A 24,085-nucleotide genomic window follows, 5' to 3' on the forward strand; every position below is an offset into this window, starting at 1 on the left:
TGCACATTTAAGTTGATTGCATTATTATCAATATATCTTTAGATACATACAAATACATTATTGTATATAAATGTAATAATGAACTCTTGCATATCTTGCATTCACTATCAACAATGTAGTTTGTCCGATTCCAATGCAAAAAAAAAAGATTTGATGGAGGCAAATTCCAGACTGAAAAATACCAAAGGGGAGGAGCTTTACAACACAGGAGATCACGGAGGTTGCCTTAGGAATGACTACACTTCCGAATGACTTGCATATGGAGCTATGTGGGAAACGAGGCGTTAGGCATAAATCCAGATGTTTTTGATGTGTGTGCTATAGCTATTATTTCCTCTACATCTATGGATGTGACTGCTTTTATCCAGCACAGCTCTACTTTTTGCTCCAATGTTATTGCTGCCCAGAGTAAACTGATAAAGGTTAAGGCGACACAGGAACACTTTAAATCATACAGAGCGATCGGAGCCGCGGTAACAGTCCAGTGGTTACTGTGGGAACAGACGGATATTTTGTGAGGGATGTTTAAAGCCCTCCTGCTGTGTGTCTGCCAGTTGGGAGACAGGACAGGCTCCAGTGAATGCTCAAAATGGAAAATATGCCACATAGTTTCCAAATTATGCTCACCCTGCACTCCTCTCACTCTCTCCTGCCCTCACTCCCTTCTCCCCTCTGTAGTTTAGTCGGATCCCATGTTGACTTTTGCCAGAGTCAGTTACCACCAAGCGGTGGTGAGCATGAAAACACACACACACACATGCACACACACACAAAAGATTTGATTTCACCAGCAGGCCAATTAGTTAAGTTGACTTGAGAGCCTGTAGTTTCCACTCAGTCTCAGAATGCAAAAAAGAAGAAATAATAAGACAAGTGAAAAAAACTAAAGATTTTCGGACTATCCATTTGAGAGCGCTGTTTGTGATGGGGCTTATTTGATCTCATGAAACTTCTAATAGTAGTTGTCTTGCAGGTCTTAAGCCAGAAAATTCACAAAGGATTTTCTGTAAAAAGGACTAAACATGAATAGTCAAATGCAGAGATAAAATAATGTGACTTTACATCTATGAATTGGAGTAAAAGTAAAGTTTCGTCTGCTTGTATAGAAGCCTGGGTCTCTTCTTTCCATACAACAGTCAAGAGAGACGTATACTTACTGTATGCTAAGGGTGGTTTGTGGTTTGGTTTCTGACATGGATTTTGTGGTCACAGAGAGAGCATCTGCCCTCTAACTACCATAATGTTATTTTTTTGTCTTAGCGGTTTGCAAAAGGGTAGTGTGGCTCGTGCCAGTGAAGATCATAAATGTAATCAGAGCCGTGATTATGGGAGAAGATGGGTTATTTACCTGGTAATCACTGCCTTCATGTTGCAATGAGATCGCAATTACTCCTTTCTAATGGCTAATGTCCCTAAAATCACACCTCAGACTTTAAGCAGTGTTTTTACCCTTCATGAATGTATATAGCATGTGGGTATGTTTTTGTGTTGTTCAGAAAGTTGGTGCCTCTTTGACATTGTCCATCTGCAGAACGTGTCCCCCCGATTTCTCTGTTTTCCTGGAGAGTGTGCCAAGAAAAACTCAGAGAGAATTTAAAGCCTATCCCTCAGTTTTAAGTGCAGCCCAGTGAAACAAATGGCTGCAGTTGGTCTGAACACAAACACAGACGGATGAACCACTTGGCCAAACTCAGAGCTAATCTGGGAGGGTGACCTCCTCCAGTGAACCTGAGCGGCCGAAGTGGAGCCATGCGAACACAGCAGTTCTTGTCTGGATCTCCATTGTCTCAGAGGTCATCCAGTTTTAATGTGTGTGATCTTTTAGTGCGTTTTTGTGAAACACATACATTTTGCATATTAGAGAGCTGGAGGATCAGAAAAAAGGTTTTTGTGTCGAGAAAACAAGAGGTTGTGGTTTGTGTAGCCAAAACCTTTGGGCCATGCTCTGGAAATTATGAGGAGATCTTTTCCCACTGATGTCAGACTTGGAACGGCACACATGCCACGTGACATCATCCAGAGGTTTCCTTGGTAGCCGCTGATAGGCCGTCCCGGGCCTGCAGCAACTCAGGGACGAGGGGGCGTCTGTGTGTCAGGGTGAGTGGGTGAGGATATAAAATAGCAGGAGGACAAATAAGGTTAGACGTAGGTAAATAAAGAATTAGAGATGGAATTAGGGGTGGAGTAAAGGCACTGTGATACAAGTACGATTTGGGACTGAGGCAGTTAATGGGGCAGGGATGATGTAGGGCTCCCATGTTGCAACCACAGCCAGGAAAAAGTAGTAAAATCACACAACACGTGAGCTTGATACTTGTTAAGAGCTGTGATGTTGTGATTGCATGATGAGTTTAACACATCCTGTTTTTTTCTTGTTTTTCCTGCCTCCCGTTATTTACATGTTCACATGTTTCAGTCATATAAGGTAAAGATGTATTTACCTCAGGAGTTATTCCTGATTTATGAGTTGACAGTTGTCAAGAAGGATGAGCTGCAGAGAAACCTGACACCAGGAGTTCCATTTGGGCAGAACATTTTAATAATTTAAGCTCATTTTGGCTTAAGTCACAGAGGTAGTTGTAGAAACAGTTTTGCTTATGTTGCCAGGCCGTAACCGGGCATCTGTTTTATTGTTATTAGCTATATTCAGTAACTTTAGCTCAGCACAACATTTTTCACAAGTTCCTGACTCTTTAATTCTTGTTTCTGATTGTCAGAATTGTCCTTCTCTCATGAGGCCCAACACTTGTGCCCTGCACAAATATGAAAGACGAGTTTCCACAACAAAATATATCATGGTTGATGTGCTCTAAACTTGACAGTTCCAAATAAACATGGAAATACACCTGAGGATGCACCACTACAACCACATATACATTGTGACCAGAAATTGTTTCATGACTCCATGAAACGTTACTGAAGAAATGCTTGGAATTCATACTGCAAATGAAGGTTATTTGTTTGTTGTTAAGATTACACAAAAACAGCTCAATGGATTTTTACGGGAAGGATGGTGGAAGGATGTGTTTTGGTCGAGGAAAGAATACATACAATTTTGATGTGGAGGGAGATGGATCCAGGATTTATTTTTGCAAGATGTGGTGTTTTTCCATCATTTTCACTGTTTTCCCAGGGGATAATTCATCAGGTATATTTATGGAACTGATATCTATGAGTGTGTGCACTTAGGCGCAGCTTGAATTTAAGGGGGCTGTTTTGCCTTGGCAGAGCACCATTGAGTGCCATAGTTTCCCTGCAGTGTTTGTATGATTTTCAGTCAGACTTGATTTTTCACACAGATAAAAACAGGTCATGGGGGAAGCGATGCATCTGACATTAATTTAAGAGGCATTCAGACCCCTACAATCAGTCCCATCTGGAAAATATACAGTGATCCAAATGTTTCTGGATGCATACCTTTTTAAAGAATTGGTCGTTATTGATAATGGGTTATTACAGATCTTTGGCCATATTAAATGTATTATCTTGTCTTATTGTACATCATGTGCCACTGTCAAAGCACATATCTATACATTTCAGGCTGCGCAATGACACAGACTCCAGTAGCCTCAGGGAAGATGGAGTTTCCACCATGGATAATTAAGAGAATTTCCCTAACTCATGTCAGATGTTTGTCTTTCACCCCCTTTATTCCCTCCGTTCCCCCTTTACCGCGTCAGCAAGCCTTGAAAGTGTACCCTCAGCACTTCAGCGAACGGCCAAGCCAAACACTCATGAGACTACGTCTGCTAGGTGAGGCGAGCCGCTCCGGTTTCCACCACCCCAAGGAGGACGGGAAATGGGAATATGGCCGCCCGTGGCCCTTGGAGGTGTGGGATTAAAATCTTACACAGATGGGAGTGCGATGGGGGGAGGGCAGGGAGAGAGGAGACCTAGAGGGGGATCCAAATGCAGGGAAAGCATCAAAGATGTGAGGGGTTGGTTAAGGTGCTGTGTAGTGGATAAGTGGGGTGGCAGACGGGCCTGTTGCTCTTGGCAGCTGCTCTGAGCGTTGGGGTTGCACAACAGTCTAGAGGGGAAAGTGCATGTGGGTGCAAATGTACCTGATGTCTGGTAAAGGTAATTATATATTTGTTGGAAGTGCAATTCCCCTGTTGGTGTGTTGCTTGTTTGTACTCAAACAGCTATGTCCACAATGTGCAACTATTTTGTGGATGCAGATTTGTGTGATGGTGCTAATTTATGGCCCCTGTGCAGTGAGCTGACCTCTGCAGTGTGTGTTTCTGTGGTCAGGCACTGGGACTGCAAGTGTTGCCGGTGTGGGCTGGCAGTGGGACCGAGACCTGGCTCAGAGCTCATGGGTGACTGTGTAAATATGCTGTGAGAAGTAGTTCACCTTAAAAACGCAGCCAGAGCTCGGACCTCCCAGAGTGTTTTCCTGCCCTGTGGGACCCTCCCAGACCCATTTTCCCTCTGCTGACACCTGGTGAAATGATAAAAAAACTCGAAGACTTGAATTTTCCTTCTTTAAGCCGCTGTCTCTTTTTATTGTGTGAGGTGCAGGTTAACAGAACCTGTGTGAGCTGACCCTGGTGATATGTAGGAAAAAACAAGTATTGGTTTGTGCGGTTTGCTTTATGTTATGCTGCTCCGAGCCAGGAAAGTGCAAATTTGACAGCACCTCCAGAGCTTAGTCTAATCAAAAAGGCCTTTGTTGGTCTCCTTTTACTTCATACTTGAAATATGTTCGTGCATGAGAAGAGAGAGGAAGACAAAGACGAAGTGTGTGTGTAGTTCATTTCGTTTTAGCAACATTTAAGGCCAATCATGTTGCGATGACCTTTGAAAATGCACCAATATTTGCTGCTCATGTATCATATATTTCTATTCACAAGAGGGACGATGAACTCATTCCACTCTTCTTGATTGTGGGTCAGGTTCAGATGGAGACAGATGTTTGCCTCTGTGCTCACTGGAGCACTCTCCTGCCCCCATTTGGACACAACCAGAACATCCAGCAGGGATTGATATGTGGGGGGGCTAAACAGGGCGAGGCTCAGCGATGAAATCCTAAAAAAAGATGATGTGACATTTCGTTCTGTGGAATATTGAAACGGTAGATTGTTATTGATCAGAATCTTGTTGTTCTGCTTCCGTAATCTTGTTGCAAGTTGCAACCGCCTTTCTTTGTATTTCACATGAATGTGATGTGGAGTGAGGTCTTCCATTGCTGAGAGCCACAGGCAAATGGCATTTCAGCCGGAGCTCGACATGAGAGCACTGGCCAGAAACAGAACCGTATTTCAGCAGAGTCCAGGGAGATGCTGACAGCCGCAGCCGTGTTATTGTCTGAAAATTCTGCCTTAAGCACCACTCTGATGTGCCACATGACGCTGCGGAGTGAAAAATGTCACTGTCCCTTCTCAAAGAGGAGAGCTGATTGCTTGTCTTTTATGGTTCCCCCCTGGGGTTTTGATGTGATTCTATAATTCCAGGGTTTTTTCTTGCCTTTGCTGTGCTGTGTTTGGGTGTGGGTTTGGTGGTGCTTATGTCTGCATATGGGGCTGCATGTTAAGGCTAGTATATTTTAGTCCGCTTTTGTTTTGCACACTAGCTTCCATTTGTGAATAATCTATAATTTCTTGTTTTTTTTAGAACAAGTGATGTGTTCACCCTTATCACATGCTGAATCCTTGACTTTGAATTTACAGTAGTTGCAGTGTGGTCCCCTATATCAAAATATAAAGAAGTAGCTCCCATATTCTGTAAGGGAGTGAATATCTCATGCTTTTATTGTGCTGCTGCACCGTGTTGACCATTGAGCGCCAGAAGACTAAATACATAATGATAAATGAATACATTAGTATGCAGTGGGATACAGTATGGGGATATTTACTGTTTCCCTAAAACAGCAGCTTATATAACATTTTGGCACCATAGTCCGTCTAGCTAAGTGCGGTGAAAGGAGCAGCTCTGGCGCGAAGGGAGTATGTCAGAAGCAGCTTTAGCGGTTGTCGGGGTGGATCAAGACTTTGACAATAGTTTCAAGTGTAGAAGCTTTCATGGGAACAAATAGCACATTTGTAGATTGTGTCTTTTATATCATATGTGTGAAGATGGAGGATAGAAAGGAAAAACAGATATCGGCTATGATGTAGAAATTTTGCATTTTCGCATACACTGTAGATTGCATTGAAAGTCTATAGGGTAGAGTGAAGTGAGAACACTTTGCGTTCATCCTGCCTGGTTTATCTGCAATGAAGATTTTACTGTCAAGTTTGAATGATTTAAGTGTTGCGTTTCACCTACAGACAGAGACGTTTTTGGAATTAGTAGATAGATAATTTTTTTAATTATCTGTGTAAACCTTTGGCTGAGAAATAAGGGGGTACCATTGATTTTACAAGTTACCGTGAGTACCACACATCCTGTGAAAAGACCATACATTTTACAACAGAAAGTCTGTGTGTGGAGGTTGATAGCATTAGCATTTAACTTGCAGGGAAGCTCTAATGAAGAGACGCTAATAAATGACATTAAGGGAGATTTAGGACCCCATGTTCTTAGAGATTAACCCACGCTAATTGAAAAACTGCAGATATCTGCTGCATCGATTTTGACCAGTGCAATCTTGTTTTGTGTCAGTCTGAACTTGGTTTTGTGCAGTGTTCAGTTCTTTTTCTCGTCCAGAACTTATAGCAAAACACTTCAGCACATTCTGTCCAGCATTTTCTCATCCTTTTCCCCTTCTCATATACCTTCAGCCAAAGCCATCAGCTTTTCCATCATCAATATGACCCATATAACGCAACACTTTTTTCTTTTTGGGGCATCCGCATCTCTCTTTCCTTCTCTGAACTCATGTCACACATCATTAAACACGTTCTTCCACACTGCTCCCAGTGTTGCAGGGATGTTCTCATTAATTCTTAGGTGTATGATTAATTATCTCATCTTGGTGAAATTAGGATCAAACCGCTTGTGGTCAGGATCCGCGCTGACATTCCCCCGGCTGCTGTGGGAGATGAAGAAAAAAAAAATGAGAGCATGGGGGGAAAAATAAAAGCAGAAGAATGGCATGTGAATGAGGAAACATTCACAGTGCTCCAGACGGCTGTTTTGTCGTACTCAGGGCCTACTCCTTATTCAATGTGACCTCAACAGTGCACGCCCATCGTCCCCTTTTGGTGCAGCTGTGACACACAGTCTCGCCAGGATGAGGAGGACAGACTGTTGAAAATTATACCAAGTCTCCCTCATGCATTGCGACTTTTGGACAAATGGCTCAGAGGTATCCATTAGAATGTTTCCTGGGAGCTCAGGAGTTCATAACTGGGGTAGGTGGGTAATGGCCACTCCAGCCCTTTGGTCTTGGAGGAAGTAGTGGGATTTGTTTTCTTGCATCCACCATAAAACCCCACTGATGGTATAAGCCAAGGACGGAGCAGGACACATTATCTTGTGAAGTGTTTTTCAATGTTATTTTTAATCTCTTTTTTTAAGAATGACTTCTGTGTGGTTACGTTCAAGCGCAGCCCCGGGATTGGTTGCTATTTAGTGAACTGTCACTAGTTACACCACAAATGCAATCAATTTTCAGTTTGTCAAAAAAAGCAAGAGTCATCCATGGAGAATTTCAGCTGGAAAGACATGTTGAGCGATTTCAGACTTTTGGCAATTGCTGATAATGAAAAACACTGCATGCTCTGCGGCAGGCTGTTCCCAGAGTTACACTGCTTCATGATTCTCCCACCCCCACACCCCCCTGAACGTATAATCATTTCAGCTTAGTTGAACCTGTGTTTGATCAATGTGGAACGACAGCACTGCATTTTGGAAGTGTGATCAGTACATAGTTGGATAGATACAATACAGCGTTTTTGGTGCCATGAGTATTCTGTTCAGAAAACATGTGGCAAACACACACACACACACACACACCCAGCTCCCCATGTTGCCCGGGGATCCTTCTGAACCCTTTTCTCTTTTTCTCTCTTGTTCTTTTCAGTCGACCTCCTCTTTTCTGTATCTTTCTTTAAACCTCTCACCTCTGCTTCTGTTCTTCCTCCCCCCTTGCACTACCATTCAGTGTATGCACAGATACACATACACACACACACACACACACACACACACACATGTTTAAGTCACATCTCTCAGGTCAGATATCTGTATCTGCAGGTCTGCTCATGTTCTCCGTGTCACTCGAGCTAAGTTTATCCATTCATCTCACACAATCAGCTTGAGGGTGGAATCACTCATGTTCTATTCAGATCTCCAGCTGGGCTTATGCGTTCTGTTTAAACTCATTCATCTTGTTAAAGATCTACTCAGAGTTTGTGTGTGTTTTACTGTTTGAACTAGCTACATTAAGTCAGTTATTCCATGTTCTTCTTGTCTCACTCCTGGACCTTGGACAAAGTTCTTCGTCATGCAGTCACCCTGAGATTCCCCCTGCCTCGACCTACTTTCGGGCCTGTTCTGGATGCGATAATGCTGCAGGCAGATGTTCTCCCTCATATTTATTTGCTTTCATTTTTTTCTCACCCCCCTCCTCCACTAATGACTGTTTGCTTGTTTATTTACATGCATGACTTGTAACTGTGCCCAGCAAGTCTCTTGACTTCCTGTTTTTGATTTCCAGGGAGACATCCAGCAACTGATGATTGTAGCAGACCATCGTGCTGCCTATGACTACTGTGAGCACTACAGCCCCGACTGCGAAGTGCCAGTGCCCGATCAGCCTCAGGCCCAGGACCCCAACACAGATGATGATGTGAGTAACATCAACTTTCTCATCTTCAGTTTAACTTCTATATGCTCAAAACTTACAGTGCAGCTTTGTACACACAATGCAGACATGCATAGGGCTCAACAGTGTGGTTCCAGAAGGAAAAATCCCATTCATTTTCTGAATAGAGACTTTGATTATTAACCATGATATTTTTACTATCCGAGGTAGAATTACTGCACTATATGAAACTCTACATACAAACATAGATGATTCAAACTACAATATTTTACAACACTATATAAACAACCATGTTAAATTTTAAGAAGTGGAAGTCATCGGAAAGGGATGATTCCCAGTGGCTTATGGGATACATAGTTCCTTCACTCTTAAAAATAATTAGGTACACAGACTTGTACCTTTGATTTCGAGCTTAATCTGAACCCTAACCCTATCGGAAAAAAAGGCAAATGTTTAAAGGTCATGATTCATTGCGTAGCTGGTTGGCCTGGTTCTAGTTTTAGACTTGAAACTGTTTTCTGAAATCTCGATGGAAAATGTATTTGAAGGAACCAGAGAAGTTATAAAAGTGGGCGGTCACTGTTATGCTCTTCAATTAGATGTAGTTCTGGTGTATATTTGCATATAGCAAAATGCAGTACATTGTAGAAACAAAAAAAAAGAAATCGCATATGCTCTCATGGCTGACCTTGCTCTATAATTGTCTCTAATGCTCAGATCTCTGCTAGAGTAAAGAACTGAGTGGAAAGAACAGTGCTACCAGGCTTTGCATTCACTTAATAATGTTCTGGAATGATGAGGGTGCCTGCCGAAGCCTGCACCGCGCTGTTTTCCACATTAAATACCAGAACACTGTGTGCATGCTAATTAAAGGCGTGTCAGAGAAGTGTTACAAGATGGACAGGAAGCTCTTCCTCTTTACCTTTTTCCTTTTGTGCAGGGGCCTGTCAATATGCCTGCAAGCTACACAAAAACAAACCTTTTTTTTCTAAAGATGGGTGACATATTCGTTTAAGAAAAAAAATTGCTGTGGAAAAGTAATTTGTCATTCAGTCGTAACATGTTGCAACAGGGAGATACAGCATGAGGTTTCAGCATGTGTAAGGCATTCCTGTGTGCTACTGATCAATGGCCTGCCGGGCGCACATGCAGCAGCCAGCTGTGGATTATATTTAAAAAGTCATATTTATAATAATTGATACTGATTCTTTCTCCCTCAGTCTCTTTGTCTCAACCCCACTGTAATATGTCTCTCCTTTAGAAAACAGAGGAGGACCACTATTATTATGAATACCCTTACTATGAGGACGTGGATGGCAAGCCTTATGAATCAGTCGGCAACACTGAAGTCAAGGTAGTCTACCGATGCATGTTTTGACCCAGATGGATTTCTCTATTTTAAATGCACCAAAAGTAGCTGACAAGAATATGGCCCACAGGTGAAAGAAACAGATGGAGACACAGTGGAGACCACAGTGGAGGAGGTTCTGAGGGGTGGCACTGGTGGTGGCATCGACCGCAATGTCCTGACCGCCATCTCCACAAGTTCATCCTCTGGCTCGTCCACCGGCTCATCCACCGGCTCGTCCACCGGCTCGTCCTCCAGCTCGTCCAGCTCGTCCAGCACTGCTGCCGGGGGAGGGGACGCCTATGGAGTTGACAACAGCCCTTACGACAGCTATGACAACTATGACGGCTACGATTCCTACTACGACGAGTCCACAGCAGCACCGGATGGTGACAAGACCCGACGTGTCACAATCTCCAGCGTCGGAACCGGGGGTGATCTGGATCTGGGTGCAGCGGGGAAGATCGACTTGGGCACAGGCGGTGCAATCGAAAGGAGCGTGAGCACCAGGGGATCGGGAGGCACAGCGACCATCATCAATCGAACCTCAGTAAGTTCACCTTAATGACAGTTGCTTCTTGATGGTGTGACCAGTAAGGTTAATAAATGTATTGTTGTACTTTATTGTGTCCTGTATGCAAGGTCTACCTGCACATATGTTCATGTGTGAGATATTTAATCGGAGGCCCTTCATTCTGGAAGCAATGCCAGTGTATTTGAAAATCTCACATATCATTTCTTATTAAGTCAATCAACAGAATGATCTGCAACCATTTTAAAAAATGTTTTTGATGTGTATCCTTTTTTTCCATTTATCCTGTAATATTATTGTGTCTCTACAATTATATCTTTGTTTTTATAGGTGGGAACAACCTACGATGACTATGGCGAGGGATATGAATATAATGTGGACGACCATTACAGCACTGGTGGAGGTGGCAGCAGCAGCAGCAGTACAGTGCTCATCGATGGCGGTGGAAGCAGCAGCAGCAGCACTGTAAATGTCGGCGGTGGAGGAGGCGGAAGCAGCAGCAGCAGCAGCACTGTAAATGTCGGCGGTGGAGGAGGAGGAAGCAGCAGCAGCAGCAGCAGCAGCACTGTACAAGTCGGTGGCGGAGCTGGTGGTGGTGGTGGTAGCAGCAGCAGCAGCAGCAGCTCCACCATCAACATTGGAGGTGGCTCTGCTGGAGGAAGCTCTGTCTCTGTAGGAGGATCTTCTGCTGCTGGAGGTGGATCGGCCAGCGCGGGCACTGGAGCTGGGGGGTCCATCGCCACCGGAATAGACCTTGGCGTGGAGGGTGATGGCGACTACACCGACCTGGATGGGTTCAAGGAGGAGCACATCACCGACTATAGCGATTTAGAAAACTATAACGACTATGACGAGCTGGATTACGACAAAGAGCGCAAGCCACTGCCTGCTGAGACCGATGAGTATTATGGACAGGTGAACATTTCATGGGAGGACAAGATCTTGAAGATGAGGAGGATTGCATGATGATAGAGGAGGGGGCTCTGATCATGTGTGTGTGTCTGTGTTTGGTGTGCAGGTCGACGGAGCTCGTGGCGAGAAGGGACAGAAGGGAGAGCCTGCTGTTATTGAGCCTGTGAGTAGTCACTGTTTGAACAACATAGTTGGGCAGCAGATGTAGGCTGCATATGGGCGTATGTTTATATCTACAAATACATATGTGTGATCCACATCTAAACACAACCCACCCCTCACTTCTGAATCCCGAGGCCCATCACACTCATTCAAGAACTTTCCCATAAGTGTCTATGGGCAAGGCCTGGTCATCGGGACAACAGCATAAACATCTCAAGAATGGCCATGCAAGGATTGTCAATAATCTTTAAACACAGAGTGGGTAGTGTGTAAACAGAAGAAGTACAAGCAGAACAAAAGCTTTTTTTCCCTTCCTCTCTTAAGCTTTGTTTAAATACAAAACAGGTGGAAAACATCCAACCCTCATTCTCACATACAGGTGACATTGTGAACATGAGGACGCCTCTTTTTTGTGTGTTGGCAAACGTGCATCAGACGTGGGAGGAATTTACATCTCCATGCACAGCTACAGTATATACACAGCTACAGCTGTTTCACTTCAAACAACTGTCACCGAGCTCCACGGAGTTTACAAGCCTCAGTGAGTGAGTGTCTTTGTGTTTATACGTGAGAGCAGGACGGAGGGCCTGCTTCGAGTCTATATCCTCGATGTCTGTTTGCTTATGTGTGTGTGAGACTGTGTTTGAGGACACCAACAACTCTGAGTTCACATCACCACCCAGTGTCTCTCGTCTCATGCAACCTCCCTTGAGGTTTAGCCCATTTTCCCAGCACACAAACTGCAGGCAAAATTTAGGCATAACCCAGGGAGTGTCAAAAAGATCAAATGGGGTAATCTTATGATGAAAACGCTTGAGGGTGCAGCTTTGGGGGTTGATTGAAAAAATGGAAGAAACAAAAGCTGAGATCACATAATTCACATGAGTTTGGATAATGTGCAGGTTTCTGTCCTCCATAACAAAGCAGGAAGCCAAATGTTACCACAAGCACAAACAAAGCAATATCTCTGCAGCCACAGAGCAGCGACAATGTGCCTGCAGGTCCACACCGAGCTGAGATGGCCTGTTGTTTTTCACTGCAGGGAATGTGCATATGGTAGAGAAACACTACAGTCAAATAAGTGTATTTCAAATAACAGGCACATGCATACACTAATTATTTATAGTATTAAACTAGAATATCACATAGTAGAGTGCATACCTCTGCCCAACAGTCCCCTTATTTAAATTTAATTTGGATCTGCACCAAAATTGCACACATATTCGTGTCAGTCCAATAACGATTTATTATATTTTAAATCAAGATCTAGGAATTATTCCCAGACATGTCAACAAAAATCAGAGGGATTTAGAGAAAATACGGAAAACGCCCCAAACAAAAATGAATTAAAAATAAAATTTACTAGATCTGGATGTGCACCAGAATTTAGTGGGTTTATCCCTGACCCATATCCCATTATATCACCAGGTTTCACGGTAATCCAATCAGTAGTTTGTGTGTAATCCAAACTAACAAACAAACTCAGAAAATCATCACCTCTGTGGCGGAGGGAACAAACTGTGCTTTCCTCAGCTCGTCCAGGTAGGCGAACACCTGAGGACGTCTTCACCTCAGCGCCTCTGCAGTCATTCGCTCTCCTGTTCTCCGTGGATTAATTGCAAGCATGAAACTGAAATGACAGGCAGGAATGTCCATTAAGTCAGCTAAGACACAGAGGTAGAGAGTTGCCAGGCAGCTGTGTTGGAACACGTATTCATGGACATTCAACGGCCTTAACTGAAGCTGTGTAATAATGGACAGGGGACTTTTATGGTTTCTGATGATTTTTTTGTGTTTTTCTGTTACAGGGAATGTTGGTGGAGGGTCCGCCTGGGCCTGAAGGGCCAACAGTAAGTCAGTCTGTCACGAATTATGTCACCCTCAGCCTCTCCCTCTTCATTTCCTCTGTTTTCAAATCCTCCTTTTCCCCTCTGTGCCTTTCAATCACTGGCATTTTCTTTGTGATCTGTGTCCATTAAATAAAAGCTGATAACAATTTATATCCCCTATTGTTTAAGGCAGTCTACCCATTTGAATAGGAAATTTCAACTTTAAAGCCTTGCTCTGAAAAAATCTCTGGCTGCCTGATCTCTAATGCAAAGGGAGTGGCCAAAGCAGTTTCCCCTAAAGAGATACGGACTTTTCCGCAGATGTTGGAGGAGGTTAATTATTTATCTAGGGAGATTTTTTTTTTTCCAGACACAGTTGCTCTTGACACCCTGCAGATGGAGTCCCACAGAGGCGAGCCACTCAGGCATCGAGTTGTAAACAAATAAAAGAGCGCCTCACAAAAGGATTTACAACTCGACAGGCTGCCCCACATTGCCTCATGCATTCCTTTCCCCCATGTGTGACCACTTTGCAAGATAAAGTCGAGAACTTTTAACAGTGCGAATATGACTGTTCACTTATGTATGTATGCGAGTCAAATGAGATCTTTTGCTTTAAATAGGGTCTGCCCGGACCCCCGGGTGCTTCTGGCCCACCAGGCAGTCCTGGAGATGTAGGAGAGAGGGTGAGTCTGAACTCTAATGTCTCACAGATTTGCAGAGATATAAAAATACAGAATTCTTGTACATTTCTTTCTCTCTATCAATCTCTGTGTGTGCTTGTGTTTGTTATTTCCCATCTAAGGGTCCTCCGGGTCGTTCTGGTCTCCCTGGTGCTGATGGTCTGCCAGGACCCCCTGGCACTGTCCTGATGCTGCCTGTAAGTAAATTACGGTTGTTAAAAACTGGTTAAAATGAACAAAAGCAGGATTCCCACTCTGTTATTATACTCCTAGTGGTTTCATATCCATGTTTGGCCACGTTCAAAGCCTCGTATGATGTATGTTTCTCTGTTTTATCAATAACGCTTGACTGTGGTTTACACAGTCTTCTGGAATGAAGGGAGGCTACCTTTGAAATCATTATTGATGGACGTCCATGACCGTGTAAATATTGTGTAATGTAAAAATGTGCTCTAGCGGCCCCTTGTGGCGTGTTTAATAAGTTTTCTATAGTGTTTCGACTCCATGTATGCAAATCTACATATTACAGGACTTTCTGTTTTCCACATTCCTCAGCCAAAATTGAAGCTATCAGGTGGCTCCCAGGAAGTTGTCGAGCTTTAGACAGGAAGCAAAGCGGCGCAGTCCACCGCAGCACTTACACAGACGTCCTAACTACTTCCTATGCCGTCTGACTTCTTGCTCTTTACTTTTTTTGGAAGACTTGACACCGTCGCTGTCGGACCTGATTAGTTGTACAGATGTGAAGCTGTGATTTCAGTGCTGCACAGAGCTGTCTGGCCCGAGCCATGTGGCGAGCTCTGTCTGGACAGGAACTCAAGTTGTCCTGGTGCGTCCACTGGCAGGGAGCCACGACTTGAAACCCGATTCCTTGAGCTCCAGGCCTAATGAGAAACATGCATTGTTGTTTCACCAAAGAAACTTGGAATTGACACAACAGGATTAATTGGCAATTCTTAACATTGCCTTGTTCCACTTAGTTTTATACAGAAGCAATGTATCCTCAGTGCTATGTGGAAAAAACATAATGTAATTCCCACTAGAGGTTTTTTTTCTCTCTGCTTTTCCATTTAATAATGTGCTGTGGAAGAACATTCTGTTCAAAGTTTAATGTTGCAGAGGAACATCTTTAATGAAATGACATAAAGCACGAGTGAGATTAAGAGAGAAACAATCAAATATAGACTAAAAAAGACAGGAATAAAAATAAGAAATAGCCAAATACTGTGGATTTGATGTGAAAGCAAATAGCCAAGACTTTTAAGAAATGTCTATCTACGAAGTAACTGTGAGATTTAGTGTGAATAGTTTGTGCTCTGGATGAATTTGCTATGTAGTGGATGAGCTGCAGTGGATGTGACTCAGCCCTGATGTTCTGAATCAACAGTCTTATATTTTGAATCTTGGCAACAATGCTTCACTGATAGTGGAATTCACAATATTCCTCTGGCATGCTGCTGTACATCTGTAAACCAACCAGCAGTCAGCCTCCTGAGGACTGAGCTCTGTTCCCAACCCAAGATGCCTGGTCTCTGAACATTTTCACACCACCCAGCCCTGGATTTTCTCCTGTGGTGCAGTGCCTGCTCATCACCACCAGATGCCAGTAGAATGAGAAGTTCATGGCTGCAGAGGCGGCCTTTGATGCTGCTGCTCTGGCACCTGGAAACCGATGCTCAGTTCAACATCTGTTGCATAGCTTGAGATGGGAATTACTGACGATATTGTTGGAAATAGATGAATATTCAAAGTTCAATATTTAATTTGCTGCAGGATTTGCCAGTATTTTAGTAACTCCAAATGTTGCACTGGTTTGTATTTTTGTGTCTAAAGTGCTGGCACAATACTCACTGGAATGAAGTCTTGACAAGCTTTGATTCCCTCCACAGTTCAGATTCAGTGCTGGAGGTGACTCCGGACAGAAGGGACCTGCTGTATCAGCACAGGAAGCCCAGATGCAAGCGATCATGCAGCAGGCCAGGGTAACAGCTCACACATAAAAACATCCTCACACTGGAGCACTCAATATTATTCACTATTCTCCAAATTGCTTATCTTGTTGAAATACTAGTCTTACTTTTCCTTATTGTATAGATGATCTCTGCTGTTAGTATTAGCTGCTCAATGTTATTTTTTATTTAAATATATTTATCATTTATTTTTGCATTATTTCAAACTGTTTTCAATAATTTTCAATTATAGAACATTTATAAGGACGCAAATACATGTACAGCACACACAAATGGATAAATACATGATATATTCAATTATAAATCTGCTAAAAACAGCTTTTATTATCTTATGCATGTTCCTGACTTTGTTTTTCGTCCTGTTCATCTTTTCCCTCCTGTCATCAGTTGGCGATGCGTGGCCCTACAGGTCCAATGGGTCTGACTGGAAGAACTGGCCCTCTGGTATGTATTTCGAATCCTCTCACCACTCAAAATCAATAGAAATTCCTTTGTCAAAGATTTTATCAGCATTTATTATAGACCGCAGCACAGAAATGAATTGGACATGTGGAGTTTGAGGCCAAGTTGCAAACTTATATCTTGATTTTTTTTCTTCTCAGGGTCCACCAGGTGTATCAGGACTGAAGGGAGAGTCTGGAGAGGCAGGACCCCAGGTACAAGATACTAACATTGTTGTGTTTTTAAAGACGGAAATATCTAAAGCTAAACAACCCCCTTCTGAAACCAATGTGTATAATGTTAAACCATTAAAGTAAAATAACTGAACTATTTAAAGTAGAGCAACCTTTTTGTTCATTTTTGTTCAGAGATGGTTTCAGAAATATAAAATGCAGAAAAATAAAGAAATGCTTCTGTGTGTTTCTTTCAGGGACCACGTGGGCCCATGGGATCCCTTGGACCCCCTGGAAAGCCTGGCAGAAGGGTAAGATTCATCAACAGTATATAATGCAATACGTATCGCCTGACACTTTTTTTGGAGTGCTTTAAAAGTCAGGTGTATTCTAGCCATTATGGTATACTCCTTAATTATCAATAGGCCACATATTTTGAAACTGTTGTTTTGTATTTTTTAATAGGGTCGCTCTGGAGCCGATGGCGCCAGAGGAATGCCCGGACAGCCTGGAACCAAGGTACCTTGTCCATCATAGTCATCACTCCTTCAACACTTGATTTTCTACTTCAAGTTTTTTGACTTGGCCTGGACAGGAAGTACTCACAGTTTTCTTTTCTTCTCTTCAGGGAGACAGAGGGTTCGATGGTCTAGCTGGACTTCCTGGTGAAAAAGGACACAGAGTAAGCTGGTTTTGGGTTCTTTATACAAGTGTGGTGGCAACTGCGTGGGTTAGATGTGACACTGTTAAATGTGAATTTTTTTTTTTATAGGGTGAATCAGGGCCGTCGGGACCTCCTGGAGCTCCTGGAGAGGATGGAGAGAGGGTAACGGAGAAACACACACTTGTTTTTCCTTTATTTCCATTATGTTACATTAACCTCAGACTGCTGCTAGAACTAAATATCTAAAGATGTGTATATGCTTCTGTCTGATGTATAAATATCTATTCCTCCAGCTCATCTCCCTCAATACCCTCCTTGATATATCTCTGCACACCTTTATCTGAGTCTAATCTCCCTCTCTGCACTCATTATCAAGAACAGCTGATGCAACCTGATCCCCTCTTCCCCTTCTTTTTCTTTGGGCCTTCTCATTATCTCTCGCTCCGTGTAGCACACACACATCCTCACTTTCTCCCCCATTATTCTTCACTGTCTGTTCCACATTCTGACCTGCTCTCTCTCTCTCTCCCTCTTTCCCAGGGAGATGATGGAGAGATCGGACCCAGGGGGCTTCCTGGTGAACCAGTGAGTGATCACATGTATTACCGTTCAGCCTGATACTGAGGGGATTGCATGATAGAGATAGGATGTTGGCGTGCCGGGGAAGGATCATGGTCTGATGCAAACATCTATCAATTGCAAACTGCAGTCACTGTTCATATTCAGAGGTTTTTTGCCGTGTATTGCTGAGAAGTATATGTTGATCAGGTTTCATCTGTGCAAAAGAATAATCGGAGGTGGTGAAATACAAGCAGCCCACATCAGGCTTGTTATAATAGGTTCCCACTCTCTCAGGCAGGCATTTCCCAACGGAGGGGTGGGAACACAGGGAGAGAAACCATCAGATAGCTTTTTATATCCCCCTGTTATAATTGATTTTGTCCACCAGGGTGTGCTACATTGGTTTGAATTTACTCCTGCCAGGACTATATGTCTTGTTAGGTAACTGTAGCTGCGAGCCAAAGCCCAGAAATTCAAAGCAATGTTTGATAGGCATAGCTGTGGGGAATGCATGTGTAGTAGAGAGGAAAAAAGAAAGGGGCTTAAAGAAAAAAAATGACTCTGCAGAATATCCTCAAGGACATTTGGGGAGTCACGTTGCTTCCTGGAGTATAATTTTGAAACTTGATTTAGCCGAACATGTTCAATAATTCATCATTTCTTTCACAGGTGTGCTATCATTCTCAGTGTCATTTCCTTTTTCTTTCCTAGGGGCCCCGTGGTTTGCTTGGACCAAAGGGACCTCAGGGACCTCCCGGACCCCCTGTGAGTCCCCATGTCCTCCTCTCACCTTTTCATACCCACCACCTGCTACCACAGATTTACTATTTTAGAGAGCGAAATCTATTTTTTATGATCTCATAGGCAGTGGGAGCAAAAGATGCTGCGGACAGCACCCACAGGGAGATACAAAACTCAATATGTAGCAGACAGTGTAGACAAAAAGAAGCGTACGTTATTGAATTTAACGTCAGTACTTCAGACAAATGTTCACAACAATCGTTTGTATTGTTTCAACAGATTTCATTTAACATGGACAGTGTGCATCACTACATTTACTCAGTTTAATTTGCCATAGCAGGATACAGAGACCTCACATTGGTAAAGTATGTTTTTTATGCATGGGCTGAATGTTGTGTTCATCTCATCTGCTGCAGGGTGTCACTGGGATGGATGGCCACTCTGGACCCAAAGGAAACATTGTAAGTAAAGCTGGAATTGATAAAGTTCTCAGTTGAAAAGATACTCTCCACTTGAATGTGTTTTTGAGCTGTCATTTAAATTATATGACTCTTGTCTGATTAAATACATTAACACTGGTTGTAATATCACATTTATTTTCAAATGTATAAAAGAAATCTACATTGATAAGTTGAACTTGGCTCATAATGCCACCTAGTGTTTCATATCCATATCGTCTTGGCCAATTCTTATGAAGAGTTAACCGTCCTTTCATTTGTATATATATTTTCCCAGCACTGCGTTCAAGGCAAACATTTTTGAATTTCCAGGCAGAGACACTCAACCCTAAACTTAAGGGAGCAGTTACAGTTTAATTATACAGTGCACCATTCATTTTCAAAATAAAAAACCCCAAAACTACCCACAAGCCATCACAGAACCCAAAAATTGCATCTATTTCACCAATTTCTGTTTATTTCACCCTCCAATCTGCAGAACTGCCTCGTGTGTCCTCTCGTAACCTCTCACACACACACACACAATCAGAGGATACTTAACAGTTAATGAAGAACAGAGTGGTTGTATTTAGATCCATTTGAGCAGTCCACCACTGTCAGTTGTATTTTTCCAGGTCAATTTCTGGTAGCGTCTGGCCTTAATGAGAAAATACCTGGCTGGAGCAGCTTGTCTGTTCTCTGGAGCAGCGTAATTGATAGTCAGTTTTCTCTCAGGGAAGGTGTTTGTGGTTCAGCAGTTTCTTTCATTAGGGAAGGTGAGAGATTGTGTACTAGGTGTTAGTGTGTGTTCGTCTTCTGCCTCGAGTCAGAGCAAGCTATTGTGTTATTTGCTCAAAAGTTGTAGCCTATTTAGGAACAGGATTATAATAATCCAGTGATGTGTTGTTGGACAGTTTTAATTTATGTCTATTCAGAGCAACACAGAACTTTTCATCCATCATTTGTAGCAACAAATAACCCTTGGACGTTTTGCTCATGTGAATACAGTAATCAATCTTTGTATTTATAATGAGATTACTAAATTAGCTTCATGTCTATTTCAGGGACCTCAAGGAGAGCCAGGACCTCCTGGACAGCAAGGCAACCCAGGTGCCCAGGTCTGTGATAAACGGGTTGTCTGACATTCGATTTCTTTGTATCATCCGTCAAATAAAATGTCCTGAGCCTTTTGTATCCTCTCTACAGGGACTTGCAGGGCCCCAGGGAGCCATCGGTGCCCCAGGAGAGAAGGTAATATATGACATGACTATGGGCTGTAACTAATGGGAAATATGTCGTTCCTGCAAATCGACAGAAACAAAAAAACTGATGGATTAATAAAATTTGAATAATACTGATCTCAAAGCTATGAAATAGCAAGAAACACTCATTCATCTGCATGAATTGAAAAGCCAAGTTTCTGTCTTATTCAGTTCAATATCAATTTACTTACCTGTATCGCGCCAAATCACAACATTTTCTCAAGGCATTTTAGAGAGTGCGATTGAGACCTTACAAGATCAGAGAGAGAAAATCAGCTTTTCCCAAAAGAGAAAAAAATTCCCTTATATTCCAAATGCTTGTCACACTATTATATAAACACGTCCCCATCCCCAACACACAGAGAACTATTGTAGACAGTACAGAGATTTGAATCCCGATAAATTTCAATCCAATTACTGCCAAATTACATTTGCCGGTGGGTATTCAGTTTCTTATTGAACAACTTGAATTTGAGAATGAATAATGAAGGTACTGCTTCTCCTGGTTGCAGATGAAATATGAGAAAGCTGTGGTATTTGATGTAATCAAATTCACAAAAAGTGATTTGAAAACACTGGTTCAAATCTGTTGCCGAGTTAGATTTGATCTTAAAAGCATAGACAATACATAAACAAACCTTTGATACAAAGGCAGAAGCATTGCTAAATGTTGCTAGTCTACATTGTCATGTTTTACTAAAACCAGGGCAGAAGTTATACAAAAAAATACAAGGAATGTTCAACCTGTAGCCATATTGTTTGATGTGTATATTCACCATGCTTGTTGATATCAATCATCAATTCCAGTGGATGAATCTTGCTGATTTTTGTGATCCTTGAATGCTTTTTTTTGTAGCGTCACCTTTTGCGTTTTTGGGAAATTATCACATACCCATGTGACCACTTCGCTTTAAGTATGAGCAAAACTTGTCGCCATTGGCTTCAGCTTCACATTTATGTTACCATACCAAGTCGGAAACATGAGCACACTAAACACGGAATGTTAGTATTGTTTCTTGGAACGTACAAGCAAGATGATCTTAGCGTAGCTCTAGGCAACGGTGTGCACTGCCAGTATGGCTGTAGGCTCTGAAGGCAGACTTTTAGGACTTTTAATCTCCTTGTCATCAGTGTGTGATGTCTTTTTTGCATCTTAACAACTTATCGTCTTCTGTCCAGGGTCCTACTGGAAAGCCAGGCTTGCCAGGAATGCCAGGAGCTGATGGTCCACCGGTGAGTTTATATAACACGCATCCAGAAGAAATGTATACAAGGGGAGCAGCTGCTCTTTTTCTCCCTCTCTGTCTTTTAAAAATCAATTAAGAATCGGCATAACTGTGGTAAAACTACATTTCCGAAGAATTACATCAAATTTTAATGTTTGAAAACCGCTGAACATGTTCAGAGCAGACTGAGATGTTTATTAGACTGAACCATTTGCATGATACAACAGATGTGTAGCAGTTGAGCAACCCGCCCACACAGACACATACATGCAAACACACTTCTTCCCATCTCTGCACAGAAGAAAGACACGTGCACTAATGGCATCTGTGTCTCGGAAACCACAAGGTGGCACCTGGAGGGGCAGGAGATAAGAGAGGCTGTGAAATATAAATAACTGTACTGAAGGAAAAAGAACGGGAAATGATTTGAAAATGAGGGATTTAGTGAAAGACAGGAAAGCGAGATAGAGGATGCATCTTCAATCGACTGCAATATTCTCACTCTCACTCTCAATGCTCTCTCCCTGCCCCTCATCCCTGTCCTCTCTTGTGTCTTTTTCCTCCTCCTCCCTCTCTCACACATCACTTAAAACCCATCAGAGGCTTCGCACAGCTCCTTTGTCTCATGAGAGTGAAATCAATTTCCTTTTTTTTCGGACATCCACGTGTGTATTAGATATGTTTTTTGTGTCTTCTCCCTTTTGTATTAGAAAAATCTCAGAGCGGCAGTCTTGGCTTTTAGAGTCCAGTAATAGCCGGTAGCGGCTCGACAACACTGTGCATTAAAGGATGAAAATCTCAAATGAGGTTGAACTATAAAAGGTTCCGCCTCCAATTTTGCAGTTTGATATGTCCTCCAGTAGTTTAACAACCTCATCCTCGGGTTATAGTGGGTGTTGTAGTATTTATGGTGGTAATTATCCTGAAATGAGATGCAATAATATTTCTCTTAATAATTCATAGGGTCACCCTGGAAAGGAGGGGCCTTCTGGAGACAAAGGACACATGGTAACTTCAATGTATTACTTTTGGAGCCATTGTCTGAGTTCACACATTTTGCATTAATACATTCACATCGTGGGTGTACTTTTGTGTGTATTACAAGCCCTCACGAAATATCTTTCACCCCAGGGCCCTGCAGGACCTCAAGGACCCATTGGTTATCCTGGGCCCCGAGGCGTGAAGGTGAGTTTATCATCATCTACTAAGAAATTCATGTTTAATATTTTTCATCTCCTTGTGCCTTTGCAATTACCGACTGTTAGAGGCTAATTGTTTCCCACATTAAAGTTCCTCTGAAAAAAAGGAACTTATTATTATTCCAAGGTTTATCCAACCAACCATGATTTTGTGAAGAGTTAGAAGTTAAAAGCCACAGTTTCCACAGCTAAATTACCTACAAAGAGGAGATGCATTAATTGTTAATAGACTATTTTTATGTTAAAAAGACATAAGAGGTATCTCAGTGATGCAAAGATTAAGACAGGAGTGTCAATTCCTCAGCTCTTCATTGAGTGCCTATTAGACACACACACACAACAGCTCAAGGCAAACGGCCCTTCTCTTTTTTTGGTGTCATTAGAAGCTGATAAAACCACAACAAAAAAATCCCCTGCTTTATTCTTACATTAAATTCTTCTGACTTTATACAGTCTTTATACCGGGGGGCCAGGCAGAGAAAGTCAGCAAGTAATCCGGAGCCTCTCACTCGGACATTTGCATTCACACATGCACCCCCTCCGGAGAAAATACGGATTATCTGCAGAGTTCAGTGCATGTCTGAAAGCAGCTTACGACATTTGCATTCTTATATGCAGCCAATCAGGAGAATGTCAGGAGATTAACCGGAGTTCAGTGCATTTCTGAAAGCATATGAAGTATCTGCTCCGTCTATGAAGATGAAAAGAGAGAGACAATAAGGAGACAAAACACATCTAAAAGCATCCGTCACAGGGTTTATCCTTCATAGCTCACTCCTTTGATAGGGGGAAAAAAGCAGTGACAGCTTGTTGCATCAGATAGCTTTCCCAATTTTATTTTGGAAAGAAAACTGTAGCCATCACACTGGTGGTGAGTATCATCATGTCACAGTGGCACTTACTACTGTGCAATTCACACCCCCCCCGTCTCTTGTGCACTATATCAGCCTGTAACGTCTGTTCTTGCATCACAGGGAGCTGATGGTGTACGCGGCCTCAAAGGACACAAGGGTGAAAAGGTAAGTGTTCTCCGACTGTTGACTAAAAGACAGAACTTTAGATAAATTGAACTATTTGTAGGAATTCTAAATAACATTAATGGTGGTGAAGATGATGAGAGTGGTGGTAGTTTTGCATGAAGTGTTTCAAACTAACGATAATGTCAAGGAAATCCTGTAAAACTCGTCCGAGTTTTGCGGGTACACAGAAGAAAAAAAGCAATTAGGAGTTTC

General features: G+C 42.5%; 1 protein-coding gene across 2 annotated transcripts in view; it reads left to right on the top strand.

Moving 5' to 3' along the window:
* col5a1 (procollagen, type V, alpha 1) overlaps positions 1-24,085 on the top strand; it is a 73,795-nt gene that overhangs the window by 25,662 nt on the left and 24,048 nt on the right. For both annotated transcript variants that reach the window (XM_069513445.1, XM_020082040.2), the window contains exons 5-28: positions 8,606-8,737; positions 9,975-10,067; positions 10,153-10,611; positions 10,924-11,508; positions 11,612-11,668; positions 13,476-13,517; positions 14,120-14,182; positions 14,302-14,376; positions 16,069-16,161; positions 16,537-16,593; positions 16,752-16,805; positions 17,021-17,074; positions 17,229-17,282; positions 17,392-17,445; positions 17,536-17,589; positions 17,968-18,012; positions 18,700-18,753; positions 19,146-19,190; positions 20,231-20,284; positions 20,373-20,417; positions 21,608-21,661; positions 22,618-22,662; positions 22,786-22,839; positions 23,828-23,872. In XM_069513445.1, coding sequence (XP_069369546.1) covers positions 8,606-8,737; positions 9,975-10,067; positions 10,153-10,611; positions 10,924-11,508; positions 11,612-11,668; positions 13,476-13,517; positions 14,120-14,182; positions 14,302-14,376; positions 16,069-16,161; positions 16,537-16,593; positions 16,752-16,805; positions 17,021-17,074; positions 17,229-17,282; positions 17,392-17,445; positions 17,536-17,589; positions 17,968-18,012; positions 18,700-18,753; positions 19,146-19,190; positions 20,231-20,284; positions 20,373-20,417; positions 21,608-21,661; positions 22,618-22,662; positions 22,786-22,839; positions 23,828-23,872 — 2,367 coding nt within the window. The remainder of the gene's footprint in view (positions 1-8,605; positions 8,738-9,974; positions 10,068-10,152; positions 10,612-10,923; positions 11,509-11,611; positions 11,669-13,475; positions 13,518-14,119; positions 14,183-14,301; positions 14,377-16,068; positions 16,162-16,536; positions 16,594-16,751; positions 16,806-17,020; positions 17,075-17,228; positions 17,283-17,391; positions 17,446-17,535; positions 17,590-17,967; positions 18,013-18,699; positions 18,754-19,145; positions 19,191-20,230; positions 20,285-20,372; positions 20,418-21,607; positions 21,662-22,617; positions 22,663-22,785; positions 22,840-23,827; positions 23,873-24,085) is intronic.

Source organism: Paralichthys olivaceus, chromosome 18, assembly GCF_024713975.1.
Source record: "Paralichthys olivaceus isolate ysfri-2021 chromosome 18, ASM2471397v2, whole genome shotgun sequence".
Lineage (NCBI taxonomy): Eukaryota > Metazoa > Chordata > Actinopteri > Pleuronectiformes > Paralichthyidae > Paralichthys > Paralichthys olivaceus.